Source organism: Pyrus communis, chromosome 13 (assembly GCF_963583255.1).
Source record: "Pyrus communis chromosome 13, drPyrComm1.1, whole genome shotgun sequence".
Classification (NCBI taxonomy): domain Eukaryota; kingdom Viridiplantae; phylum Streptophyta; class Magnoliopsida; order Rosales; family Rosaceae; genus Pyrus; species Pyrus communis.
In genome coordinates this window covers 19,917,132-19,942,394 of record NC_084815.1, presented here as the reverse complement: position 1 = coordinate 19,942,394, position 25,263 = coordinate 19,917,132, and the positions used below count along the sequence as shown (strand labels likewise).

Sequence of the window (25,263 nt, the reverse complement as noted above, 5' to 3'; positions counted from 1 at the left end):
AGTAAAATATAAAGAGTATGATGAATCTTAATTACCAAATTAACCCCATTTCACCCACTATATAAACCAGTGGTTGCAAATGCCTTACGGTCAGGCAGATGAAAACCTACCCCATTTTTTCTGAGATTGTCTTTTGAGCTAGCTCTTCCTCATTAGAATTACCTCGTACTCCACCCTTTTTTTAGGTTGAATTTATAACCTCCAAATGGATCCAATCAAGTTACTGAAGTTCCAAGCAGTCCACAAACACAAGAAACACCATCATCCTTTGAGCAATTTCGTCCTTCATTTTTTTACTGCATTAACTTGCAGTTTATTTTGTTTTAGCCCTTTGTGGCTTCCCTATGTATCTTCTTCCATGAAGGTCTTTGTCCTCGTTACCATCCCTAAAATCAGTTCAGTATTCTTGAGCTCCAAGTTTGTGTTCATTCTAGGGAATCTCATTGTTGTTGCCCTTATAGGAGAATCCAAAATCTTTTCAGCAGGGACTTCGCCATCTAATATTGTTGACCAATACGAAAGTATGAAAAGGATCCAAAGCCAGCAGAGCTCTTCAGGCCACCAAGAAAGGGAACTCAAGACCTTGAATACTCTTTTGGTTGAAGAAAGGGTAGTGCTGAAGAGGACTTGTGGAGATCTATTAGAAGCTGTAGATGAGAAAGGATCGGTTGGAGAAAGTGAGGAAGTAATGGAGGAGGTGAAAGAGGATTTAGATGAAGATGAAGATGAAGATGATGATGATGATAATGATGATGATGAGCTTAATTTACCTGATGATGATCAAAAACTAAACCAAAGAGCTGATGATTTGATTGCAAGGGTTAATGAGAGGAGGAGGTTTGAACTGCTATTCGTAACTGATGGCCTTTAGTAGCAAAGAATGGTTGTAAGTTTTAAAGTAGATGTGCGTAGGCCAGTGGTCAGGCAGTGTGTGCTACCTCTTGCACTTGAAATCTAATTTTGTTCTAGATGCGTATATTAGAGTTGTTTAGATATCGTTTTGCATAAAAGAGTAGAAGAAGTAATCTTATTGTTATGCATCTGTGATCAATAAAATTGGTATGTTAAAAGTGCCGTTCTTTTGAGGCCCAAAGACTTTTGCCTTTTCTTCTTCTTTAATGGACATCCCTCTATTTTCCCTAATTAAGGTTTTACGTGAGAAGAGACTTAATTCATCTTGTAGTTTAATGGAAAACTAACCAAAACCCCCTAAAAACTTTCCTTTTAATCATAAGGACAAAACAATTCAATAATACCCAAAATGGGCATGAAAAAGAAGATAAGGGAAAAAACATCTCAGGGATATCACATGCAAAAACAAAAATTGGGCTCCAGGAGACAAAACCATACAGCAAATTCACGTGCAAAAGGAGACAAGCAAGTTCACATGCAAAGCAAAAGTCAGACCACGTTTCAGAAACAGTGCTGACAATTTCAGCAACAGTAGAAGCATAGTGACAAATGACAAGTACCAAGGAGATGTCCACACCATTTATTTATAATTTTAATGCCATTGTATCCTCATTCAGTCTATATAAGTGGAGTTCCATTCATTGTAAAAAACACCTCAACATCTCAATACCTGAACACCATACTCTCATCATATACTCACACCATCTTCATACTCTCAAGCATCTGTAGTCTTCATAGCATCCTTTGTAAACATTTCTTTGTAAACACTTCTCTTGTAAACATTCTATATATCAATAAAAGTTCAAGTGTACTTATTCAAGTAATCTCCAAGTCTTAGTAAGTTTTCTTTTCTTTCTTTAGTGTGTTTGTTTAATTAGACTTCTACTCCAAAACAAGAAAACATTATTGTAGTTATATGATAGGAGCATATTTATGCGACTTAAATGGCTTGTTCTCGTACATTTACGTTATGTTTCTTTAGTTATTTTAGTACTTTAAGCTATTTTCGTGTGTTTGTAGGTCCAAAGGGCTAAAGGAGCAAAAAGATGCATTTTGGAGACTTTTGGAGCACTTTTGGGCTAAGGACGGATAGCTTATGCTTGAAGCCAAAGTGTTGGACAAAATTGAAGACCTAATTGGAGCCAAAGTGTTGGAACCTTGTTCTCTTTAGTTTTAGGACATTTAAACCTTTCCTAATCCCAATCATGCCATGCATAACACACATCCATTCTAACACATTGTCATTGCACATGCATTTCCTTCATTAGTTAAACCACATGCACTTATCACTTATCATCACCACATATCATATCACTTAATCACTTATCACTTATCATCACCACTTAACCACTTATCATATCATAACCACATATCATATCACTTATCACTTATCACTTAACATATCATCCACCTACTTCACCTACAACATCCACTTCACCTACAACATCCACCTACTTCACCTACAACATCCACCTACTTCACCTACAACATACATAGCCATATGTTCCCTCCACTACTCCTATAAATACCCTTGCATTCATTCATTCATAGACATCTCATTTTCATACACAACACATTACAAACACATTCTCCCTTCCCTAGCCGTGAGCTTCCCATCCATTCCCTTATAATCCAAACACCACTCCTCATCCATTTCCATAATCCCCCAAACCTCACCTTAGACCTTGTGCTACAACAACGAGGAAGATAAGAGGGCCTAAACGTTCATACAATTCAAGTGTGAGTTGTTGGAATGTTTAGGTGTTTCTTTGATTTCAAAGTTTAAATTCAATTCTCTTTGTTTTGTATGAGGAACTAAACCCCCCTTTAGCTAGGGGGGGATTCGAAATATATGTTTATGCTTGCATTTTGATTTGATTACTTCTAATTGCGTTTCATAAGTTGTGGATTCAATTTGTTTAACCGTTTGATTGATAACTTATTTATGTATGTTTATTAAGAATGCGCGCTTAATTTTCATGCATGAATATGACGCTAGAATATAAGTGAGTTTCACCTAATCGTTATGAACTTATATTCACAAGTAGTGGAGGTTGCTTATAAACAATCGCGTTAAACGAATTCTTGGCATAAGTTTCATGCAATCATAGTAACGAATGCCTCGTCAACACTTATAGTTTTCATGATGCTTAATGATTCTTGCTTGTTTCTCTATTATGCAATTCATGTAGGGAACTTGTGAGGAATGCTTTGGGTTGTCGTATGCAATCATCCAATTCATTAACTTAAGGAAAACTTGACGGTTAATTTAAGCGGACCTAATTAACCCGGGGTGTTGAGAATTCATGGTTTATTGAAGTGCAATTGGAAATCATTTTATTATGCAAGTGTAACATGTATGGAGATGAACCCCTTAGCTAGCCATACCATCCATTCATTTCCGTCAATTTCATATTTACAATTTGTTTTCTTTACAATCTATCCATTTTAGTTTAAATTCGTCCAAAATCAATCCCCCCATATTTCGTTTAAGTCTTAGTCTTAATCTTTCTTATTTTTAGTTTTGAATTCTTCGAGTTTAGTATAGCATTTTAGTTTGTGTTTTTAAAAGCATTTTGAGTCTTTTGATTTGTTTTAGTGTTTTAAAGTTTAGTTTTACATTCTTTGAGTCTAGTTTAGTGTTTTATATTATGTTTTTACGTTTTTAAGTCAAATCCAAGTGATTAACAATCCCTCCTAATCCCCGGTCCAGAACGATCCCTACTTGCACCTATACTACAATTGATAAAAAGAGGGTTTAATTTGTGTGCGTATAAACCACGCATCATTATACTATTAACTTGCTAAACTGACGATCATACTTTGTTCAAGCACTCTGTTATAGTTGAATGTTTGCTACACAAATAACTGGACATTAACCAGGATACCTCTGAGTTCTTCGTACCTCTGAGTTTAGTCATTAAGGCCTTATACCTGTATTGTGAGTGGTCGTCATGTTGAAACATGTCGAGTTCCATGTGCAAGGTTTTATGTCTAGTTGTTATAATGGCCATCCAACTATTTAATCGGGTCTGCTTAGCGAATCTGGTATCAAAACCAAGTTTAGCATTTTAATAATATAATTATAATAGTAAAATACCTTGAAGACGGAATTCATTAACATAACTGATATCACACTTGTTTAATTTGTATGAACAACAGATATTATTGTCCTTTTAGAACTTGTCGACCACAACCAACAAGTATTTATTGTCTGAGGCACCCAACTATAATTAGCATAAAGAAAAGATTATCACATATACCCAAAAGAATTAGCAGGACTTTGAAGAAGCAAAAGTTTTATCTTGATTATCTTCAACATCCTTCATTTATTCGTAAATATGATAACACAGAAGTGTAGCATAAAGTTTTAGAAGCAAAAAGAGCAACAAATCAAACTTTAGAGACCTTGAGAGAAGAAAGATAGTTTCTAAGAAGCCAGTTAGCCGTAACTTTAGAGAAATGTAGACTATAGTTTATGATAGATTACCTTAATTTAGAAATTAGTAAACCTCCAAAAAGAAAAATAACCTTAGACCAAAATAGTTTAGTTTGTTATTTTCCATTAAGAAAGCATAATCATATTTTACATAGTGAAGAAAATCCACAAGTCAATAGTATTGTAGATCTTATTATTAGTCAAGCAGAAAATATAAAATTAGAAAATAATAAGTATAATCATTTGTTAAACCACTTGTTAGAGTATTTTCAGAAAAATTCCATAAAAACAATTAGACAAAATTTAGATTATATTACATCTCAGTTAGAAGATAATAATTAAAAATATTCAAAGGTTTCCTAGCAAAAGAGAGATAAAAGAGCTTGTTGACCTCATAAATAATAAGCCGAAGCAAGTAGAACTTAGATCACTAGAAATAGTTGAGCAGTTAAAATTAGAAGTTCAAAAAATTCAATTAGTGCAAAAGGAGTTGAGTGAACAAGTAGATAAGTTGCATAATAAAAATAGATAAATTATTAGTTTAATGACTGATTCTAGAACTAGCAGATAATATATCCAAGTTTTGAAAGAAAGTAGTAAGCTAGATAAAGAACCAGTAGGTTTAACAGATTTTTCAACACAAGTAGCCAGTAGTAATATTCCCATTAGACAAAATAATTTAATTATTCAATTAGGTTTAAGTTCGGTTGAGAAATTAGATCAAGTTGAAGAACAAATAACAGAAATAAATCAAGTTTTACATAACACATCTTCATCACTTCCACCATCTTTGTTAGATAAATTAGAAAATTTAACTTTAAGTGCAAATAATAATATTAGAAGACCTAAGCTAAATCCTTTTGATAACCGAAAATGGAACTCTTTAGGAAAAAAAGAAAGAAGTAGTTAGAGCTGGAAATATTTATCCAAATGAAGAAGAAGCACAAGAATTCATTAGAAGAGGTTTTGAGAGAACACAGAAAAATAAATATAATTTGTATCAATTAGGTTTATTTGAAAATAGAAGTAGAATTGTGAATAGCATCAGTCAACATAAAGTTAGTTATATTGATAAATAAGTTACACTTAATTTAATTAGTAAATAAGTAGTTATTCATTTGAGAAAATCACAATTCAGTCAGATTCACATAGGAACAATATTAATTGGAATAACAGGATTAACCAGAGTACGAGTAAGCATAAAAGCTTTAGTGTATATATATATATATATATATATATATATATATATATATATATATATATATATATATATATATATATATATATATATATATATTGTGACATCCCACATCGCCCAGGGGAGTGATCCTTATATGTATATTCTCATCTCTACCTAGCACGAGGCCTTTTGGGAGCTCACTGGCTTCGGGTTCCGTAGGAACTCCGAAGTTAAGCGAGAAGGGGGCTAGAGCAATCCCATGATGGGTGACCCACTGGGAAGTTGCTCGTGAGTTCCCAAAAACAAAACCGTGAGGGAATGATAAGCCCAAAGCGGACAATATCGTGCTACGGTGGTGGAGCGGGCCCGGTAAGTGATCCGCCCCGGGCCGGGATGTGACAAATTGGTATCAGAGCCAATCCCTGGCCGGAAGTGTGCCGACGAGGACGTCGAGCCCTTAAGGGGGGTGGATTGTGACATCCCACATCGCCTAGGGGAGTGATCCTTAAATGTATATTCTCATCCCTACCTAGCACGAGGCCTTTTGGGAGCTCACTGGCTTCGGGTTCCGTAGGAACTCCGAAGTTAAGCGAGAAAGGGGCTAGAGCAATCCCATGATGGGTGACCCACTGGGAAGTTGCTCGTGAGTTCCCAAAAACAAAACCGTGAGGAAATGGTAAGCCCAAAGCGGACAATATCGTGCTACGGTGGTGGAGTGGGCCCGGGAAGTGATCCGCCCCGGGCCGGGATGTGACATATATGATGACAGATGAGATAATCACCAATAAGCAGCAATTGTAATAGCTGAAGTAGACTTAAATTCAAACTTACCAGTCATATGATGTGTTCCAAATTATATTATGACAATTAATGAATTTAGTAAATATATTAAAGTAAGCATAAGAACAAAAAATTATAACATGAAAGGAGATTATAAAAATTTGTGTATTAACTTAATGTATATTGGTAAAGTGTCTGATAGATATAATCATAAGTTTAATTTAAAATGTCAAAATTTAATTCAAACATTTGGTAGTAAACATGTAAATATGATAGAAGCAAAATCAGTAGATAATAACTTTTTAGAAGAAACTCAATGGATATTACCTAACTTACAAGTAGGAAGAAATAGACAACCAGATAAGGTACAACTATATGAAACTAGTACAGGTCAAGCAACAATTAGGTTTAGTAATTACAAACAACTAGAAAAAATAGAAGAGGATGAAACTGAGATCGAAAATGAGAGTATTCATATGGCTTTTGATAATTTAAATATATTGAGCAAAATTTTGATCATATTGTAAATAAGCGTATAAAAGATATTAATCATTTAGATGAAGAACAATATTTAGAAAAATATAAAACATATGATTTAGGACTACACATAATTTCAGATGAAGAGATGAAAATTTTATTTTTAGAAATAGGAGTATAACATATTTTAGAATCAAAAGAATATAATACTTTATTAAAATTGAAAGAAGAATGTAATCCATCAAAAGAAAGTAGTACATCAGGAATAGAAAATCCAGGATACATAAGTAGAACTAATAAACAATTTTTGAGACCAACAAATGAACAATATAATGAAAAAGCAAAAGTAGATTACATAGAAGAAAGTATGATAAGACCACCTAGAAAAAATAGGATTCCATATTGGAGAGGGTTAGAACAAATTAATATAGCAAATAATATATTAAACTTAGATAATGTAGATCCACAATATTGGGAAAGAACGATTGAGAGATGGGAAAAAGGTTGCGTACAAACATGCGGCATTAATGTTAGATTTTAGTAATTCACAAAATATGTTAGATTACTTTGAGCATACTTTAGATGTTTTAGTTTTTTATTATTTTCAGTCATGGAAAGTTCAAAATCCAGAACAGTATCAGGCAGCCAAAATACATTTTAATATTGATGGTTTTGTTACTTTGATTAAACAAGAATTTTTAGATCATAATAGGTTAGTTGACAGAAGCAAACATGAACAAATAAGAGCAATTAGGAATTTAGAACAGTGATAGATTTGTGATTTACAATATATAGCTGAGTATACTACAGATTTCTTTAAATATTTAGGAAGAACATGTAGAATTAGTGCTATTAATTTATTAGATACTTATATGACAAAAATAAAAGGACCAATAGATGAAAAGATTTGAAATGAATGGGAAAAGCATCCGAAGAAAAATGATATTGCAATAGGACCTAGAATTCAACATTTATATGACATACTTAAACATGAGCGTAGTCAAATAAAAGCTAAGAGACAGGTTAGGAAACAATTTTACATAAGTTGTAAAAATATAGATTTACCACAACAGTATGGTTGTTATAAGAAAAATAAGCATAAGAAAGTATACAACAGAAATATAAGTCATATAAACTCTACAGACAGCATAAGAATTTCAGCATAAAACCTTCAAGAACATATTGGAAGAGAAAATATATTCCAAAACACTTTAGAAAAAGAAGTGGTAGACCTTGGATTAGAAAATATAAAGCATCAAAATATAAGAGTAGCTGTAAATGTTATTCATGTGGAGAAGTTGGACAGATTAGACCTAAATGTCCAAAATTAGGTAAACAACATAGAGAAAAAGTACATTTAATGGAGTTGTTTAAGTTAGAAGAAGATGAAGATATTCAGTCAATATACAGTTTAGATGATTTAAGTGATAATGAGAGTATTTATAGTATAGAAAGTATAAATATGATAAATTCAAATTCTGAAGATTCAAGTAGCACAAATAGTGATTTAGAAGAATATATGTGTGCATTCATAGACGAGCAACATGAATAAGAATATAAATACATTAATTTAGGTTGGCCAGAAAAATGTCATAAGTGTAGCAAATTAGTTGCAATAAATATTATAATACATATTCAATATTATGTGAAAAGTGTTATAGTAATAGGTTATTAGAAATTAATTCAGCAGAATCACAAGAAAATACTAAAATATTAGGAAATATTGTTTATAGTATAGAAAAGCCAAAAAATAGTTCTTTAATTACCATAAATTGTGAAATAGAATTAGCAAAATAACAGCCATGATAGATACTGGGAGTACAAAGAGTGTCATAAGAGAAGAGTTAATACTAGAAAAATATAGACAAAAATTAGCAAAACCAATAAGAATAACACAGTTTGATGAGAAACCAGTTTATTTAATACATTGTATTAATAATGAGTCTATTAAAGTAGAAAAACAACAATTTAATTTACCATTAACTTTTGTTTCACTAGTAGGATCATACCTATTCATTTTAGGTTTAAATTTTTTGAAAACTTTACAAGGTTTTTTATTTATGAATCCTAACATAACATTTTTCAAAACAGGTATTAAAATAACCGATCAAAGTAATACTGCAGAAGCATAGAAAAACATAAGTGTAGAAGAGACTAGTGGCTAAGATAGTTGTTATTTAGAAAACTTAAAAGAAAATGATGAGCATAATAATATAGAAGTGTTTGATGAAGAAATATTTGAACATGAATATTTGATTTTAGAAGAAGGAAACCGTATAAAAATATTACAGTTAGACAGACCAAAGAGTTTAGAAGAATTATTACAATTAGCAGAACAAACTATAATCATTTCCTGAAAAACTTATAAAAGTAGCAGAACATTGTCTGGAAAAGTGGAAAGAAATTTGCTTAAGTTTTATTAGTAGTCCTTCAAATTGGTATGTACATATGCATAAGGAGAAAGTTAGGTATATAGCCATGATTAATGAAGAGTTCTATCATATGTCTTATATAGGTGGACTCATTTATACAAAAATATTTTAAAATTTCGACTATCCCCTATCTCCTCACATAGGTGGACTCATTAATGAAGAGTTCTATCATATGTCTTCTTTAGACTATCCCCTATCTCCTCACATAGGTGGACTCATTTATACAAAAATATTCTAAAATTTCGAGGAATCCAAATGATAGCCTTAGATGAGGTTGAAGATTTTAGGTATGATATGGTATTAGTAGCAGAAGAAGAAGAAATGTATATTTATAGTAGGACAAGGATTAGTCATCAGCCCTATTGGAAGCTTAAAAAATTCAAAGAAGAAACAGTAGAAATGTACTACAAAGTAAAAGAAGATAGAGAAAGAGATGCAGAGTTAGTAGAAAGCGATGAACAGTACTGGAACAATTTGATAGAAGAAGAGCTGCATAACATTGATAACATGATGGAAGTATGAAGAGCTGACAACAAATTAATATAAGTTGAATAGCATCATGTAAAATAATGTATTTCCAAACAGCAATGTCAACATCATTATGGACCCCGCTACAATAATAAAAAAGGTATAAGAGTAAATAAAGAAAAGAGCTTGATCCATTATGGATCTTTCATACACAAAATGTCATTTTGATTAAGAATGAATAGTGCCAAGCCATTTTCGTTAAAACTTCCTAGTTTTAATTCTATTGCAAACATTATAATGTTGTATGCAAGATCTAACCTTCATATGTCTCATTCAATGATACGAGTTTTATGCAAGATCTAACAATTTCAAAGATTCATTATATCTCTCTATACAAGATCTAACTATTAGTTTTTTGAATCACTCTATGGTACGTATCATGAAAGAAAAACATTTGCATACTTTCCATTGCTCATAGACTTCTCGAGAACAAGTCAAGCCCATCGGACTCTCTCTCGTCTTAAATATTAAGTATTATATTTGTTTGTTGCCATATCACTGTCGAAATAAGCTCAAGTATTCGAGGGAGCCTTGAGCAATAATAATATATTTTAAGTTTTTTACATGTAAAAGTGAGCAAAATTCTAAGAATTCTAAAAGAGGACAAAGATCTTTCAACAGATACCAAAATGTCAAAAAAATATTACAATATCAAAATTGCCACAATTAGCAGACACCAAACTGAAAATTAAATGAATCAAATTCTAGGTCTCAATATAAATTAGCTATAGTTTTTACATGTTTAATTCCGGAGTTAAAAGATTAACTATATATGGAACATCAGATACACTATACATGTTTACTTTTTATATATGAAAGTGAACCATTCACTTGTGTTAGCCCATATATTTATTGTCCTTCACAATTTGCTACCCACCTATTAGGAAGACGAATTTTGCAACATATCAGAAAATTGGCATGAATGGAGGAGCCTGATGGAAGAGACGATGCCCCAAATCATATGTTGGAGTCGAAATAAGGGAAGTGTTATTAACACTTCAAAATTCTCATTCTACACTCATCATAAGTGTATTTTTCTTTCTAAATATAGAAAGTTTGGAATGTAAAATGAAAATTTTGGAGTATTAATAAAAATTCCCCGAAATAATACAAGTAAAATAAAAACAAATTTTTGCGGTAACATACTCACTCTAAAGCCCCATTTGGTATTACTTTTTGCTTCACTTTAAAATTAAGCAATAAAAAATGTTTAGTCAAACTAAAATTTCCTTCTTTTTCTAAAAAATAATGGCATTCAAACAACAGCTTTTATAAAAAGCAAAGTTGACCGTTTAATGAATATTTTCAATTCATGTAATACACTCATTTGTTTTTAATAAAATGACATTATTTATTCGTCTACCTACATTTTTTTTTGTTGGAGAACAAAGTGACCGTCACTAATTAACACTAGAGCCAGTAACCTTACATCGGCATTCAGACAACAGCTTTTATAAAAAGCAAAGTTGACCGTTTAATGAATATTTTCAATTCATGTAATACACTCATTTGTTTTTAATAAAATGACATTATTTATCCATCTACCCACATTTCTTTTTTCTTGGAGAACAAAGTGACCGTCACTAATTAACACTAGAGCCAGTACCCTTACACCACCATCGCTACCAACACAATCGTCACCACCAGCGCCACCATCACCATCGCTACCAGCACTATTGTCACCACCAGCGCCACCACCACCACCACTGCCACCATAAACGCAATAACAACCACCAACACCGCCATTGCCACCACCATCGTCGCCACCACTGCCGCCATAATCATCACTACCACCACCACAACTGCGCCACCACAACCACCATCATCATTGCCACGTCCCCACCACCATTATTACATATGCACTTCAACCACCACACCATACTACTGCCACCATCACCATACAACCACCATTGTTGCTACCATCACCACTGCCGCCTCCACTGTTATCATCACCACCACCACCTACAATTGCAACCACCAACATTACACTACCACCACAATTGCCATCTTTTCCAATGCCACCACTACTACCTCTACACCTCAACCACTTACTACCTCTACACCTCAACCACTACTACCTCTACGCCCCAACCACCACACCTTACTATTGGCACAACCACCATACATACCCCACCATTACCGCGGTCATCACCACCACAAATGCTACCACAGTTTGTCACCACCACCCTCATTGTCATGTCTATTTTTATCATTATATACAACTAATTATGTCACTTACATTAAATTTTACCAATGTTTTTACACTTTTTTTTTTCATACTCACAACACTTATAAAAATACAGTTTATCCAATGTTCAACTGCTATATTTTACAAATATTTTTAAAGCACAACATAATCAGTTCTAACGTTTCCTATTTTCCTAGGTATTTGGTCGAGGTTTGTATAAATTTAGGAGTGTGCTATCCATACATCTCATTTTACTTCTTACACACACCTTGGTAATTTCTGTCCGTTGATTTTTTTTAATTTATCCGATTTGACGGCTGAAAATTAAAAATATGTGTGAGAAGTAAAATAGAATGTATGGATATCAAATTCCTAAATTTATCTAATCCATCTCTCCCAATCAGTTCAGTACTTTAGGTATCGTTTGGTATGCAGACGGGACGGGACAGAACGGAATGGGACGGGACGGGACGGGACAGGACGGAACGGAACGGAGCGGGAGCAAAGATGCCCTCGGATGGAAACAAGGAGGAAGAAGAAGGAGACGGAGATGTTATAATTTTGTGTTCCACGGATGTGGAACGAGTCGTTCCAGGGGGGTGAGGTGGAACGAAAATTCACCCAAAACTCGTCCCGTGGAACAGCTCGTTCCACCCATTTTAAGCGCACCAAACGTGGGATGGAACGCCTTGTCCCACTCTGTTCCGTCCCGTCCAACGTACCAAACGGTACCTTAGTGTCTCGATCATCTCACTTCTCACTCTTGCCACGCGTGGTACTGATTTATTGCGACCTGCAGGTAAAGCGAACAAAACTTTCCTACTTTTGGTGACTCTTGAAATTTTCAATTTTGTACATGCAGCATGAAAAATTACAGGAATCTTATAATAATTAGGGCAATTACGGGTTGTATGGTGACTGGAATTTAGAGATTGATAGTTTACGTCGACTATCGATTTTGAGAAAGAAATTATCGATAGAAGGCCTTTCAGCCTTGGTTTTGGGATAGATATTACGTCTAGTGGTTCAATTTTCTGATATTATTAACCGTCTCTCAGCGGATGTATATGTAACAATCACATGTGGAAATGTATATGTAACAATTACATGTGGCATAAGTAACCTAATACAATTAATTAAGAATATATTCAGTCCTACTAATTACAGCAAACCATAAAGAAAGTATAAGTTGTTTATTTGTCCCTTGTTTGCTTTATATGTGATGAGAGAAATCATGTTGCTGAAAGTTTCATTAAAACTCTTTCATTGACAAGTTTAGTTGTATACTTTTGTGTAAGCAGAAAAATCATAATCAACTAAAAACACTTATCTAGATTAGAACTTCCGTTGATCAATCTTCTGAGTGTTTGCATCTCTCCGTATATTGTGACAGCTCCATAACGTAAAACCAAAGATCTTCTACTCTCTTTCACTGACCTTATCACAACTCTATTCAATGGGGTTAGAAATGTTATTTATGTGTATCGAGTGTGAGAGCAGGACCCCTTGTTATATAGTAAAAAAAATGAAATCCTAGTAGGGAACTTCCCAAGTATTATTGAAATCAATCTTTGCAATCTTTAATCTATATGAGATGTTACATACCACTGTGCAACTCTAAAATAGTCTTACACTTTGATCCAACAGATAGAACTTTTGCAGATGATGCCGGAGAAGAATTGATTTTTCTATGTTCAGATGGACAAATACCTATTGGTAATGGATATATTAGTAAATTGCTGGCAACAAGATCTTCGAAATCTCCACCGGAGTTTAAACTTGTACAAGGTTCTGAATATCCCAACAGAAGGCCCTTTCCATTCGGACATAAATATAAGATTGTGGATTCCAAACCCTAGGGCCTATGGGGTGAGTTTCTGAGCGTCCTTGGTATATGTATGAAGACAATATTGAAGTTGTTGCTTTTGAACCCAAAAGTACCGTAATTAATTCCCATGACATTTGGTCACAATTAAGATAGAAGTAGGATTCTCATCTTCCTTTCACACTCTTCTTTTTGTCTTATTCTTTATATAAAAAATTTAAAACAAGATGTAAACGTGGCGTAATCGCAAGTGTTTAAATAGTAGGGGATGGAAGAAGAGGGAGATTAGGAGGGAATAAAATCCTACTCTATTAAAATAATAAAGCTTTTTGTGGTCTATTGGGGACAAAATCTATGTCATGTCCAGAGCTTTTCGCTACTACGTGAGACAAGAAAACCCACCAACCCTCTTCAAAGTTTTCGATTGGATTGTGGACAGTCTGCCCAAATCCACTCGTCAGACTAGTAGTGAAATTTCTTGATGTGGTTGGGGCAACAAGCTGGTTGTTTTTCAACTGTACAAATACGATTACATTTCGACACGGATAATGCTAAAGAGATTAAATTTGAAGATAAAATTTTAAAAACTAAAGAATATGGAAGTTAATGATTGATTTATTATTTAAACGTTGATAAACGTGCTCATTTTTATTAGTGACACATTATTTAGTTTACCAATTTTATCTCTAAATTTAGTCTCTCTAGCATTACCCTTTCGACACCCTTGAAATTAAATGGGAAGATGCATTTGACATTATGGACGGACCTCTCTCTAGCTCTGCACACTTCAAGGGCTTTTCTAGTTGCCGTGCGTGGTGATTGTGTTATGGCTTATTAGTTGGATGCAAATGGGATCCCTAAGCTGGACATACCTCTCTCTAGCGTTTCACCTCATTTTTGTCTATTCCGTCAAATAGACATTAAATTAAATGGTAGTATGAACATTTGATTTTTCATACAACTCTTTGCCTCCAATCTTCCCGATAAAAGAATCTCAATTCCGTTATTGACAACTTTAATTAAACTTTCGACCTTAACTTACAATAAAATGGTTGCTCTGTAGATAACATTTTATTGTAGAAACAAAAAGTAATCATGCCTACACATCCTGGTGTTGGTTTGATCCCCATGATTCTTGTCTCTCCTTACAAGTAACTATTTAACGCACTTACGCTATCGTTCTACCAAAACAATAATAATAATAATGCCCTTCTCCAAGTTCACCACGAACTGCCACCATTTTCATATGGTTAGCCTTCGATTGAACTCAAGGATTGGATTTGTAAACCTAAGTTCCTTAATTTCTCATCTTCAACTTACTCCTAATTTGTTTCCTCAGCTTTTCTGGCCACAATTCACATGCGGTTTGGTAAATATGTGGTCAACCAAAATTCCTACGTAAGTGCCACATCCCCAAGCATGGCTATCTCTGTCTATAGCAAAAATAAAATATCAATACTACCCTCTTAACATCTATTTGACTGAATGAAAAAAAAACGAGGTGATTTGAGATTAAATGAGACGAAAACATCATATTCAAAGAGCATAATAAGACAAAACTGGTTTCAAGAGAGAAAGTAAGAGTAAAATGAAAGTTTCAAGGAATAAATTAATTTTAAGTTGTTTTATGTTGTTCGCTAAATGTCCAAATACAAGTTAGTAAGTAGATTAATGCTACGTTGTACGTTCTATACCTTGTTTGTTCATAGTATTTTTGCCTTCAATATTATTGAAAATACAAGAAATTAATATAGAGTCAAATTATAAGACTATTTTTTAGAGAGAAAGGCTTTTATTTATTTTTATGAAGAGAAAAATCTTCCTCATGAACATATGACGTCATTATTATTTTTAATTATTTGTAGATATAATGTTTAATCAAATTCTTAAAGAAACGTACGTTGAATCTAAGAAATAGAAAGAAGCCACTTAGTATTACGAATGGTATACTTCTTCACTTGTAAGTGAGAAGTCTTAGGTTCGAATCTCGTAGATAGCGAATTCGAAACCAAATTAGGTTGTCCACGGTGTGGCTATAGCGAAAATTAGATAACCAAAATTAGCTTTATTAAGTCTCAAATTTTTGTGCTCGCAAGTGTGCAAATCAAATGATAGTATATCACATAAGCACAAATATCGTCGCACAGAAATCGAATTGATATTGAAAAATCTTACTAACCAAAATTGAAACAAATTAGAGTGGGGAAGGTTTAATAGAAAAGATATGAAATTTTGAAATTAAACTAAAATAAAATAAAGCTTGAAAATAAAATGCATGTAAATTATAAATTGAGACATAAGAAATAAGACCTAGGGCATCCGAATTCACCGTAACCAATTCTAAATTAATTCCTTTTATATATTATGCTCAAGTAGTTTCCTAATATTGATGATTGATTTTCCCTAAATTGTTCAATGGCCATGACATCTTGTTGCATCAAAAGTATCCTTACGTTAACCCTCTATGGTATATATCTAGATGAATTTAAACAAGTAAGAACCTATTAATTAAGCTCTATGGAAATTATTGGAAAATCACACAAACCCTAATTGCATGGTATCTACAAATAGGTGTTTATGGTATCATTTGCAAGAAGCTAAACCCAAGTTAAGTATGACATTTACTCTAACTTGCATCAAATCAACTTAATCTAAATCTAGATGGTGATCAAGCATCTAAATAAAAATCAAGCGCATTACGAATAGCAAAAGATACTCAACAAGGAAGAAAAACTTGATAATAACATTGCCAGAAGGCAATTAAGTATTCATGATTAACCTACATCGTAGCCCTAGCAAAGCAAAAACCCAAAGAAAGAACTCTTCCCTCTTCCCTTCTTTGCCGCAGCCACCCCCTCCCTCTTTAAAGTGTGATATATTTTGGTGGCTTTCTTTCGTGAATGAATGAATAAGGAGAATTAATCTCCACATTATAACTCACGGCAATGGGCAACAAGAAGGCTAATTAAAAACCTAGCCCTTCTTGGACATTAAGTCCTAATTAAAGAAAAAGAAATTAAACGGAAATCATACAAACAATTATGTCTCTCTTAAAATTCACGGAATAGCATTCCCATGTCACTTTGATATCCAAAACCGTTGCAGTTTCATCTTCTAACTGTAATGCATGTCTTTGTGCAATTACTTAGTCTCTTGCTACATTGGATTACTCTAGACACCTGAAAAGTTCAATTTTCACTTTTTTTTTTTCTTCATGTAACTCCGGTATTGAATGCCTATAAAATAAAATAATAGAATTTAGTGCATTTAACCCATTCATATACACAATACCCAAAGGAGATATATGATAAAATATATGAAAATTTGACCACATCAGTGGCTCAGCCGAAGTTCTCATCCTCTTAGTGTATAATATATCGTTGTATTGAAAAAATAATAAAAAGAATACCTATGTCAAAACTTTCCTAGTTTTTATTTTCATTTTTTATACCTAAAAACTTGTTCGATAAAAAGACAATGAATTCATAAAAGGTTGTCTAATAACACAACTGGATGAGAGAGTCAATGGGTTTTCCCAAACAAATTCTAATGGCGATCTGTCTTTATTCTTATCCTTCTGTTCTTTCAATTCTACACAAATGACAACGTGCATGGAGAGATTAAAACCAAAATAGAGATTTTTCAATGTAACCTGAACACATAGTGATACACTACATGTCACTATATTAATGGTGGATTATGTGTGTTAAAAGTTGATAACTTAAAAAATTCAATTTTTCACTATTTATATAAAACATGTGGTATACCACCTGTGTTCCGATCACAATAAAAAAAAATTCAAAGAGATGCAGCAAAATTTTGGAGCAACTAAACAAATAATAACGTCACACGAGGAAATGTCTGTACACGTGTCCTAGTCCTGCCACGTGCCCTGTTGCTGCCATTGTACCGCCACCTCCTCCTTCTTCGTCTCCTCCTAAGTCGTAACACTTCATATATTCATAAACCCCAAACCAAATTAATAGACAGCTTCTATCTTCAAGATTTCATCATCTCAGAAACATATTCCTGTGTTATCATCAGACAGGTAGCAAATTTAAGCAAAGCCATGTTGGGTCTTGTTCACACGTTCTTGAATCTTGTAGCTCCTCCTTTCACCTTCTTCTCCCTCTGCGTTTTCCTGCCACCCTTTTATCTCTTCAAGTCCTTCTCCTATGTCCTGAGCTCCATTTTCAGTGAAAATCTCAATGGAAAGGTCGTTGTCATCACCGGGGCCTCCTCTGGTATTGGAGAGGTAACCAATATCACTGACACTAAAGAAAATATGCACAAATAGCGCACACTACAAACTTTTAATCAAAATAGAACCGAATCATGGTAGATATGAACAACAATTTATTGTTTGCTTAAGTTTGAACCCCGTTCTATTTGTGCATGTCACATGACATATTATTTTTTAGTTAGTACACTTGTATTATTTGTGTTGTTTGATTTTGTAGCACTTGGCTTATGAGTATGCGAAGAGAGGGGCACGGTTAGCCCTTGTTGGGAGGAGGGAAAACGCTCTCAGAGAAGTTGTTGATCGAGCAAGTGACTTTGGCTCTCCAGATGTTCTCATGATACATGCAGATGTTTCCAAGGTTGAGGACTGCAAGAGAATAGTTGATGACACCATGAACCACTATGGAAGGCGTAAGTACAATTTATATGTGTACAAATCAACTTTTATCATGTTTTTGGTACGGGGAAATATGAATTTAAATTAGCTAGCGAATTACATTGGTACTCCAAAAAGAGACGTGATCTTGTACTATTTTGCTACTTTGTGATATGTACTCATCCCATAACAGACAATAATGAAGAAAGATAAAGCTATTTTTAGGGTGACAGTAACATGTAAATTCTTATTTAATGGTATGATTGATTATTTGATGGGGTGTGTGATGTATGCAGTGGACCATCTGGTGAACAATGCTGGGATCACTTTACTTAGCATATTGGAAGACGCAACTGATATCACCAACTTCAGAACCATCATGGTAACTGCTCTGATTTCATTTATGTGGTTAATTGGTAAATACATGTCCAATTATCAAAACATCAATATATTTTGCCTGAATTTTGAAGTAAGCCAACCCAAGTAATGTCCCTATCTGTTCTATTTTTTTTACAAATAGATGAGTGAAAGTTGACAACTTGTGATTGCAGGACACAAACTTCTGGGGCTCGGTTTATACCACTCATTTTGCACTTCCACACCTGAAAAGCAGCAAAGGTAAAATCGTGGTACTTTCGTCGTCTGCTTCATGGCTACCTATACCAAGACAAAGCATTTATAACGTAAGTGATCTTTATGAAGATTGTTTATATTAGAGATATTATCTTCTTATACTTCATTACTTAATTGTTCACGTATATCTAATTAGGCAAGTAAAGCAGCTCTACTAAGCATGTACGAGACACTGAGGATTGAATTTGGGCCAGACATCCAAATTACAATCGTGACTCCTGGATTCATAGAGTCTGAGCTAACCCAAGGCAAGTTCTTAATGAGTGAAGGAAAAATGACAGTTGATCAAGATTTGAGAGATGTAAGTTTGTTAAATTCTTATATGCACTTAATTTATTAGTTAATCTAGTATGCATATTAGAAACATGTTATTTTGTTCAATATTGATCATCGCTTCATAATCACATTATATTGCTAAACTGTCTATATCTGTTTATGTTGTTAAGACTGTCAATATTGATCTTTGCTTCAGATTCACAGTATGTTGCTGGACTATCAATATCCATTCACAGTTTGAATAGTGTATCATATTAACACGGCCCTCATATTGTTTTGTATGAGCGTAATTTTGTGCAGGCCCAAGTAAGTGCAACTCCAGTTGCTAAAGTGCAAGGATGTGCCAAATCAATCGTGAACAGCGCTTGTCGTGGGGATAGGTACTTGACGGAGCCGGCATGGTTCAGGGTGACATACTTATGGAAGGTGTTTTGCCCTGAGCTACTTGAGTGGGGTTACAGACTAGTTTATATGAATAGGGCGGGCTCATCTGCCAGAGATGCACCTAGCAAGAAGATCTTGGATTACACAGGAGCCAAGAATGTGCTTTACCCTGAGAGCCTCCATACTCCTGTAGTCAAGACAGACTGATCAAAACTAGTACTTGGGATTTAAGGATGTGAAATGGTTACCAAGTTATATACATATACATATATATATATATATATGCGCGTTCGCGAAAGTTAGGAAGGTTTGTAATTTGGGTGGTGGTTAAAATCTGGGGGGGTTTTGAGTTGTCTACGTACGTAGATGTAAATAAGCAATAAAGGTGTGGTGCGGTGTGGTGTGTTGTAATGGATAAGTTAGTTATTAATGTATCTGGGTTTCCTCGAGCTCTCACGTGACCGCTGACCATCTCTGGAATTTTTTACCAAACTTTATGTGACTGCACGTGAGGACTGTACAGAAACCAAGCTGGTTCAGATACCAACTTTTGTCCAGGTGGATCTTTTGAGTTTTGAATTCTCCATGGTTCCTCTCTTCTTCCAGCCCTCAGGTTTATTGATCATATTGATATAATTAGGAATGAATGGGGGGAGAATTGCGAATCAAAATGAGAGAAATTTTATGTTATGAATACAAGTTGCATAAAGTGTTAATCTCTCCTTTGTAGAAAACTTCACTCTAAATTATGTTTTAAAAAACGCAAGAATTATAAGTAGACAAATAGCTTCACTTGAATGTGAAGCCATTAATCTCATAAGGAACGCTTGTAATTTTGAGTTGATTCTTTTTAGAATCACTATTGTAAATTTTCATTAACTGAATACATATTTATGTGTGGGCAAGTCACTACAGCTGCCTAAGATTATTGCATTTGAGGTAAAAGAAAAAGTTTATTGACTTTAATCTTTGAATAAGATTGAATTTAATTAAAATTAGTGTTAAATTACATATTAATTCTAGGCCCTTGATTAGATATCCACGAAAGCATAAATATGTAAATTCATTTTTGATAGAGTCGAAGGGACAAATTAAATTTTAATCTTGTATGATACATCTATTTATATTTCATCTTATGAGACTAAATTGTATTTAAAAAAAAATACATATATATACCTAGCAAGTGGGTTCAGATAACTTATGGAAAGATAATAGGGAGTTTTAACGAAAAGTTCGCGGTACTGTTGACTTTAACGAAAAACCATATTTTTACACTAAAAAGTCTAACCTGGTACTATTCACTTTACCTTTTATTTTGTCCTTATCGTTAAAACTCAAAGTTTTTAAGCTTTTTTTATTAGTTTTCCTAAGATAATAATACATAAATCAAAATAGAATGTGAGTGTAAAGAATAAGTTGGGTATAAATTAGATACAAAACATGGGTACAAATAAATTTTCCAATCTAAAATAAAATAGGCACTCTTGTCGAACCACAAATTTGTCCTTGTATATTTTACCTGGTTCACCCATTTAATTCACAAGAAGCAAAAAAAGTGACAACCCGTCCCTACTTTTATAATTTTATTAATTTTAAATGAGTGAATTGACAAAAATGCTCTAGAGGTGAAGGTATTGAGTTTCGTTGACTAGCTTATAGTGAGACTTACAAAATGTTCTTTTAGCATATCCCTATAGTACTCGACAATACGAACGCATAGGGGCAAGCAGAATTGAAACCGGAGTTACGATAGGGGTTTTACAGAACTATAAATCCAAAAAGTACTTTTGTAAAGATTAATATTTATTATTTTATATATTTCTCATAATTATTATATTATTATTTTAAAGGAATAATCTCAGTTTACTACTCTGAAGTTTCTTGGTTTTCAACATTTAATACATGAAGTTTTTTTCATCCCAGAGTGGTATATAAAGTCATAATTTTGAGACATGTTCATACATCTATTAAGTTTTCTGTTAAATTAGTCGTTAACTGGTGGCATGGTGCTCACGTGGATAGTGACTAGGCGCCACATGTCATAAAGGCCCATATAAATATTAAAAGTTAAAAAATTCAAATTAAAAAAAAAAGTTTATAAGGAACCGCACGGCCAAAACCCATCATCCCTTCCCTCTTCTCCCGCTTCAACGCTTTCACCAAGCATTCCCTCCCTTCTCTTATGCGCCCACCCAACCCTCCCTTCTCTCTTCTGCGCCAACCCAACCTTCTTCAATCCCCCGCACATCCAACCTTCCCCCTCCTTCTTTGACTCCACTATTCTTTCCCCTGATCCTTCCATACCTGACCCACATTTCCCTTACCACCATACCCCAACCCCATCCATTTGACTGCCAGTGGTCAACAAAACCCAGATTTACGACTAAAGACTCACACCTACCAGATTTGACGGCGATGGAGAACAAAACCCAACGGTCTGAAAAAACGGTGGTGGGGAGCACAAACCTAGCAGCCAAACCGATTTTTTAATCTTTTCAAATTTTCTTTCGATTTTTACGTTGAATATAGACTCTGTTATGCAAGATTTGGTCAAATTTGGATTTTGTTCTGCATTTGTGTGGATTCGGATCCCAAGTGCCAAATAAGGACAAATAAAGTGAAAAGGGTTGGGTGGATGTGAAAAGGGAGTACAGCGCTGCCCAGATGGTGAAAACAGAAAAAAGTGGAACAGAGAGAAAAAAAAAGAGAAAGGTGAAAGAGAGAGGAGAGGAAGAAGGAATGGAGAGGTGGGTTGGTAAGGGTGTAGCGGCAGAGGTGGTGGACAATGGAAAGATTCTCCTCCTGATGGTGGAGATTAAAGGGGGAAAGAAGAATATTTCTTTTCTAATTTTTGTGTTTTTTAATTTTTTAATTTTTTAAAATCCACGTGGCGCCCAGTCATTGTTCACGTGGGCATCATGTCATCAGTTAACGGATGACTTAACAGTAACCTTAACGGATGTATGAAACTGTTCCAAAATTTTGACTTCAGATACCACTCTAAGATGAAAATAACTTGATGTACTAAATGTTGAAAACCAAGAAACTTGAGGGTAGTAAATTAAGATTAACCCTATTTTAAAATTATTTTGTGAGAAATGAGGGAATGGAGAGTAATGGACGGAGGAAAGAAGGGAGAAATGAGAGGGGGCTGCTGCCCAATCAAAAAGAAGAGAAAGAGAGAGTGACCAACCAGAAAGGAAAGAAATGAGGGGAAAGGAGAGAGGTGCAAAGCACCCAAACGTGACCCGTGCACCCACACACCCAACTCGATTTCGACTCGGAGGGTTTTCTGACGATTCTCATCCATTTTTTTCAGGCGATTTTCACCCATTCACCACACCAAACCTCATCACCACATCCCAACATCCATTTATGCTTAAAATTGACACGAATTGGTTGAGATTTCACGAAGAAATACCCTCATGCGTGGCGCGGAAACCCTTACCCAAGATCCACCAATTATGAAATGTTTTCCTTCAATTGCCACCACCATTAGACTCCCCTTAAGGCCTAGAACAAAGCTCAAACAACTATAGGGGCGGTGGAGCACCATAGGTGATGGATCGAAGCCACCTATTTCTAGGGGTTCCGACGAGTTCAAGGGAAATTGGAGCTTTTTTCGGCCGAATTGGACTTCGGCCTAGGTATGAAAGTTGTTCCTCTTATTGAGATCTTCATTCCTGTAAAATTTGGTAATTTTTGGAGTTGTTCGATTTTCCGGCAAGTCGAGACGGCCAACCGCCGCGTGCGGCGACACATGGTCAGTGGACTGGCGCTTCATTTTAAAGTTAAATTCGATGTTCTGATTCCAATTTGATAACCGTTCGTTATAATTCGATAGTTTAAACTAGTATGGAATATTACGCCACTTGATCATTTTATGATTTGATGATTTAACCGTTGGATAGTCACCAAACTTTATTACGTTATAGTACGTAATATTTGAAGACAACAGGAACTTACGGATCTGGAATCCGACATACGGATCTTCCTGAATTGGATTTCTAAGTTTGTAAAATCAAATGTTGACTGCCACTTGATTTCATGATTGGCGGAAATCCGACCGTTGGATCTTGATGAAATTTTAGTATGTTATTCTATAAGCATAGTATGGACTTTCAGAAGTTACGGATCGGAAATCTATGGGTGGATATTCCAGATTGACTTGTATAGGATTGTGGACCCTATTTAGAGTATTTCGACGCCCTTATTCCAAATTCACACTCAATTTTCTGAAATGTAATTGTTCTAGTGGAGTTTTACTAATGGGTCTTGATATTATGCTTAGGTAGGATTATTATCGATGACTTTAGCTATTCTAGTTCGAACGGGTTCGACTCGACGACATGATTTATAAGTGGGTCTTTTCTTTTACATAGTATATGTAATTGTAGACATCAAAATTTCGGTGAAATGAATGTTGACCAATAATTAAAATTTCAACGCTCACGTGTCACATAAATTTTACATGTAGCGTGTGACTCAACGAAAAATCGAAATAAATTGGAAAAGTCATCAAATAAGACACGTGTCAATACCTGGCAGAAATGATTTATTTCATCTGATTATTTAAATCCAAAAATCAAGTTTTGGAATTCTATAAATAGGAAGCCAAGGCATTCATTTTGGGAGGAGGAAGAAGAAGAAAGAAAGAAGGAAATTTACATTACACCAAAACCTTGAAGCCTTGAAACTCTAAAGCTCTCAAGCAAATCTCGAAGGACCAAGAAAGCTATCTTCGTTCTTCGTCAAATCTGAAGAGAAGTGTTCATCATTCATCATCCGTTCATCCTAAGATCAAGCCCCAACGGCCCTTTGGATCAACAACCTCAACAAATCCACACATCCAATCGTTCTTCAAGATTAAGCCCAAAATCCCTTGAAGATCCGCTCATCCATCAACCTTCAAGATCAAGCCCAAAAGCCCTTGAAGAAATCCATACACCCAGTCTTCAAGATCAAGCCCAACGCCCCTTGAAGATCCGTTCATCAACTGTTCATCCCTAGATCAAGCCCCGACGGCCCTTTGGATCAACAGCTCATCCACAAACCTACACCCTACGAAGATAGAATCAGAGGATCAAATTACAAAGAGATTGTAACCCCAAAATCATTAATACAAAATATATTTTGTACACGGTATTCTTGTTTCTTGTTGCAGGAATTTTTCGTGTTTACAGTAATATCCTGGAAATTTAAAATGTATGAATTTTTGGAGTAAATCGATAATGAAAATATGATTAAAGAATTTTAGAATTTTGTTTCCGGGATTTATTATAATTTACGTCGAAAAATTTATCGATAAGTGGAAAAGATGAAAATGCCCTTAGTTGACTAAATGTAATTTTACGAGGACATATTTTATCCTCATATATTTTATCATATTTCTTGATATAATTGGATAGAGCTTGACCCTATGAAAGCGTGGGCGAAACCCGTTTGTGAATCGGGGAGGGGAGAAAAAGGAGAGGAAGTGGAGGAGAGGAGTTTCGGGAGGAAAATTGAGGGGAGGTGGTGGCGAATGGGGGAGGAGAGAGGAAGATGATGGTCCAATCGGGAGGAGAGAATAGAGGGTCAGGGGGAAAGAG

General features: G+C 34.5%; 1 protein-coding gene across 1 annotated transcript; it reads left to right on the top strand.

The window, feature by feature from the left end:
- The first annotated feature begins 17,765 nt into the window (after positions 1-17,765).
- On the top strand, positions 17,766-19,879 carry LOC137713883 (11-beta-hydroxysteroid dehydrogenase A-like). The gene is made up of 6 exons (XM_068453235.1): positions 17,766-18,016; positions 18,222-18,414; positions 18,676-18,761; positions 18,931-19,062; positions 19,149-19,313; positions 19,589-19,879. The coding sequence occupies exons 1-6, from the start codon at positions 17,831-17,833 to the stop codon at positions 19,877-19,879; spliced, it is 1,053 nt and encodes a 350-aa protein (XP_068309336.1). The 5' UTR covers positions 17,766-17,830.
- The last annotated feature ends 5,384 nt before the right edge of the window (positions 19,880-25,263 follow it).

Excerpts from the sequence above, each read along its gene's own strand:
- LOC137713883 (XM_068453235.1), top strand. The coding sequence starts at position 17,831 with ATGTTGGGTCTTGTTCACACGTTCTTGAATCTTGTAGCTCCTCCTTTC. Across the intron at positions 18,762-18,930 it reads CCAACTTCAGAACCATCATG|GACACAAACTTCTGGGGCTC; the intron begins GTAACTGCTCTG and ends TTGTGATTGCAG. Across the intron at positions 19,063-19,148 it reads CAAGACAAAGCATTTATAAC|GCAAGTAAAGCAGCTCTACT; the intron begins GTAAGTGATCTT and ends ATATCTAATTAG.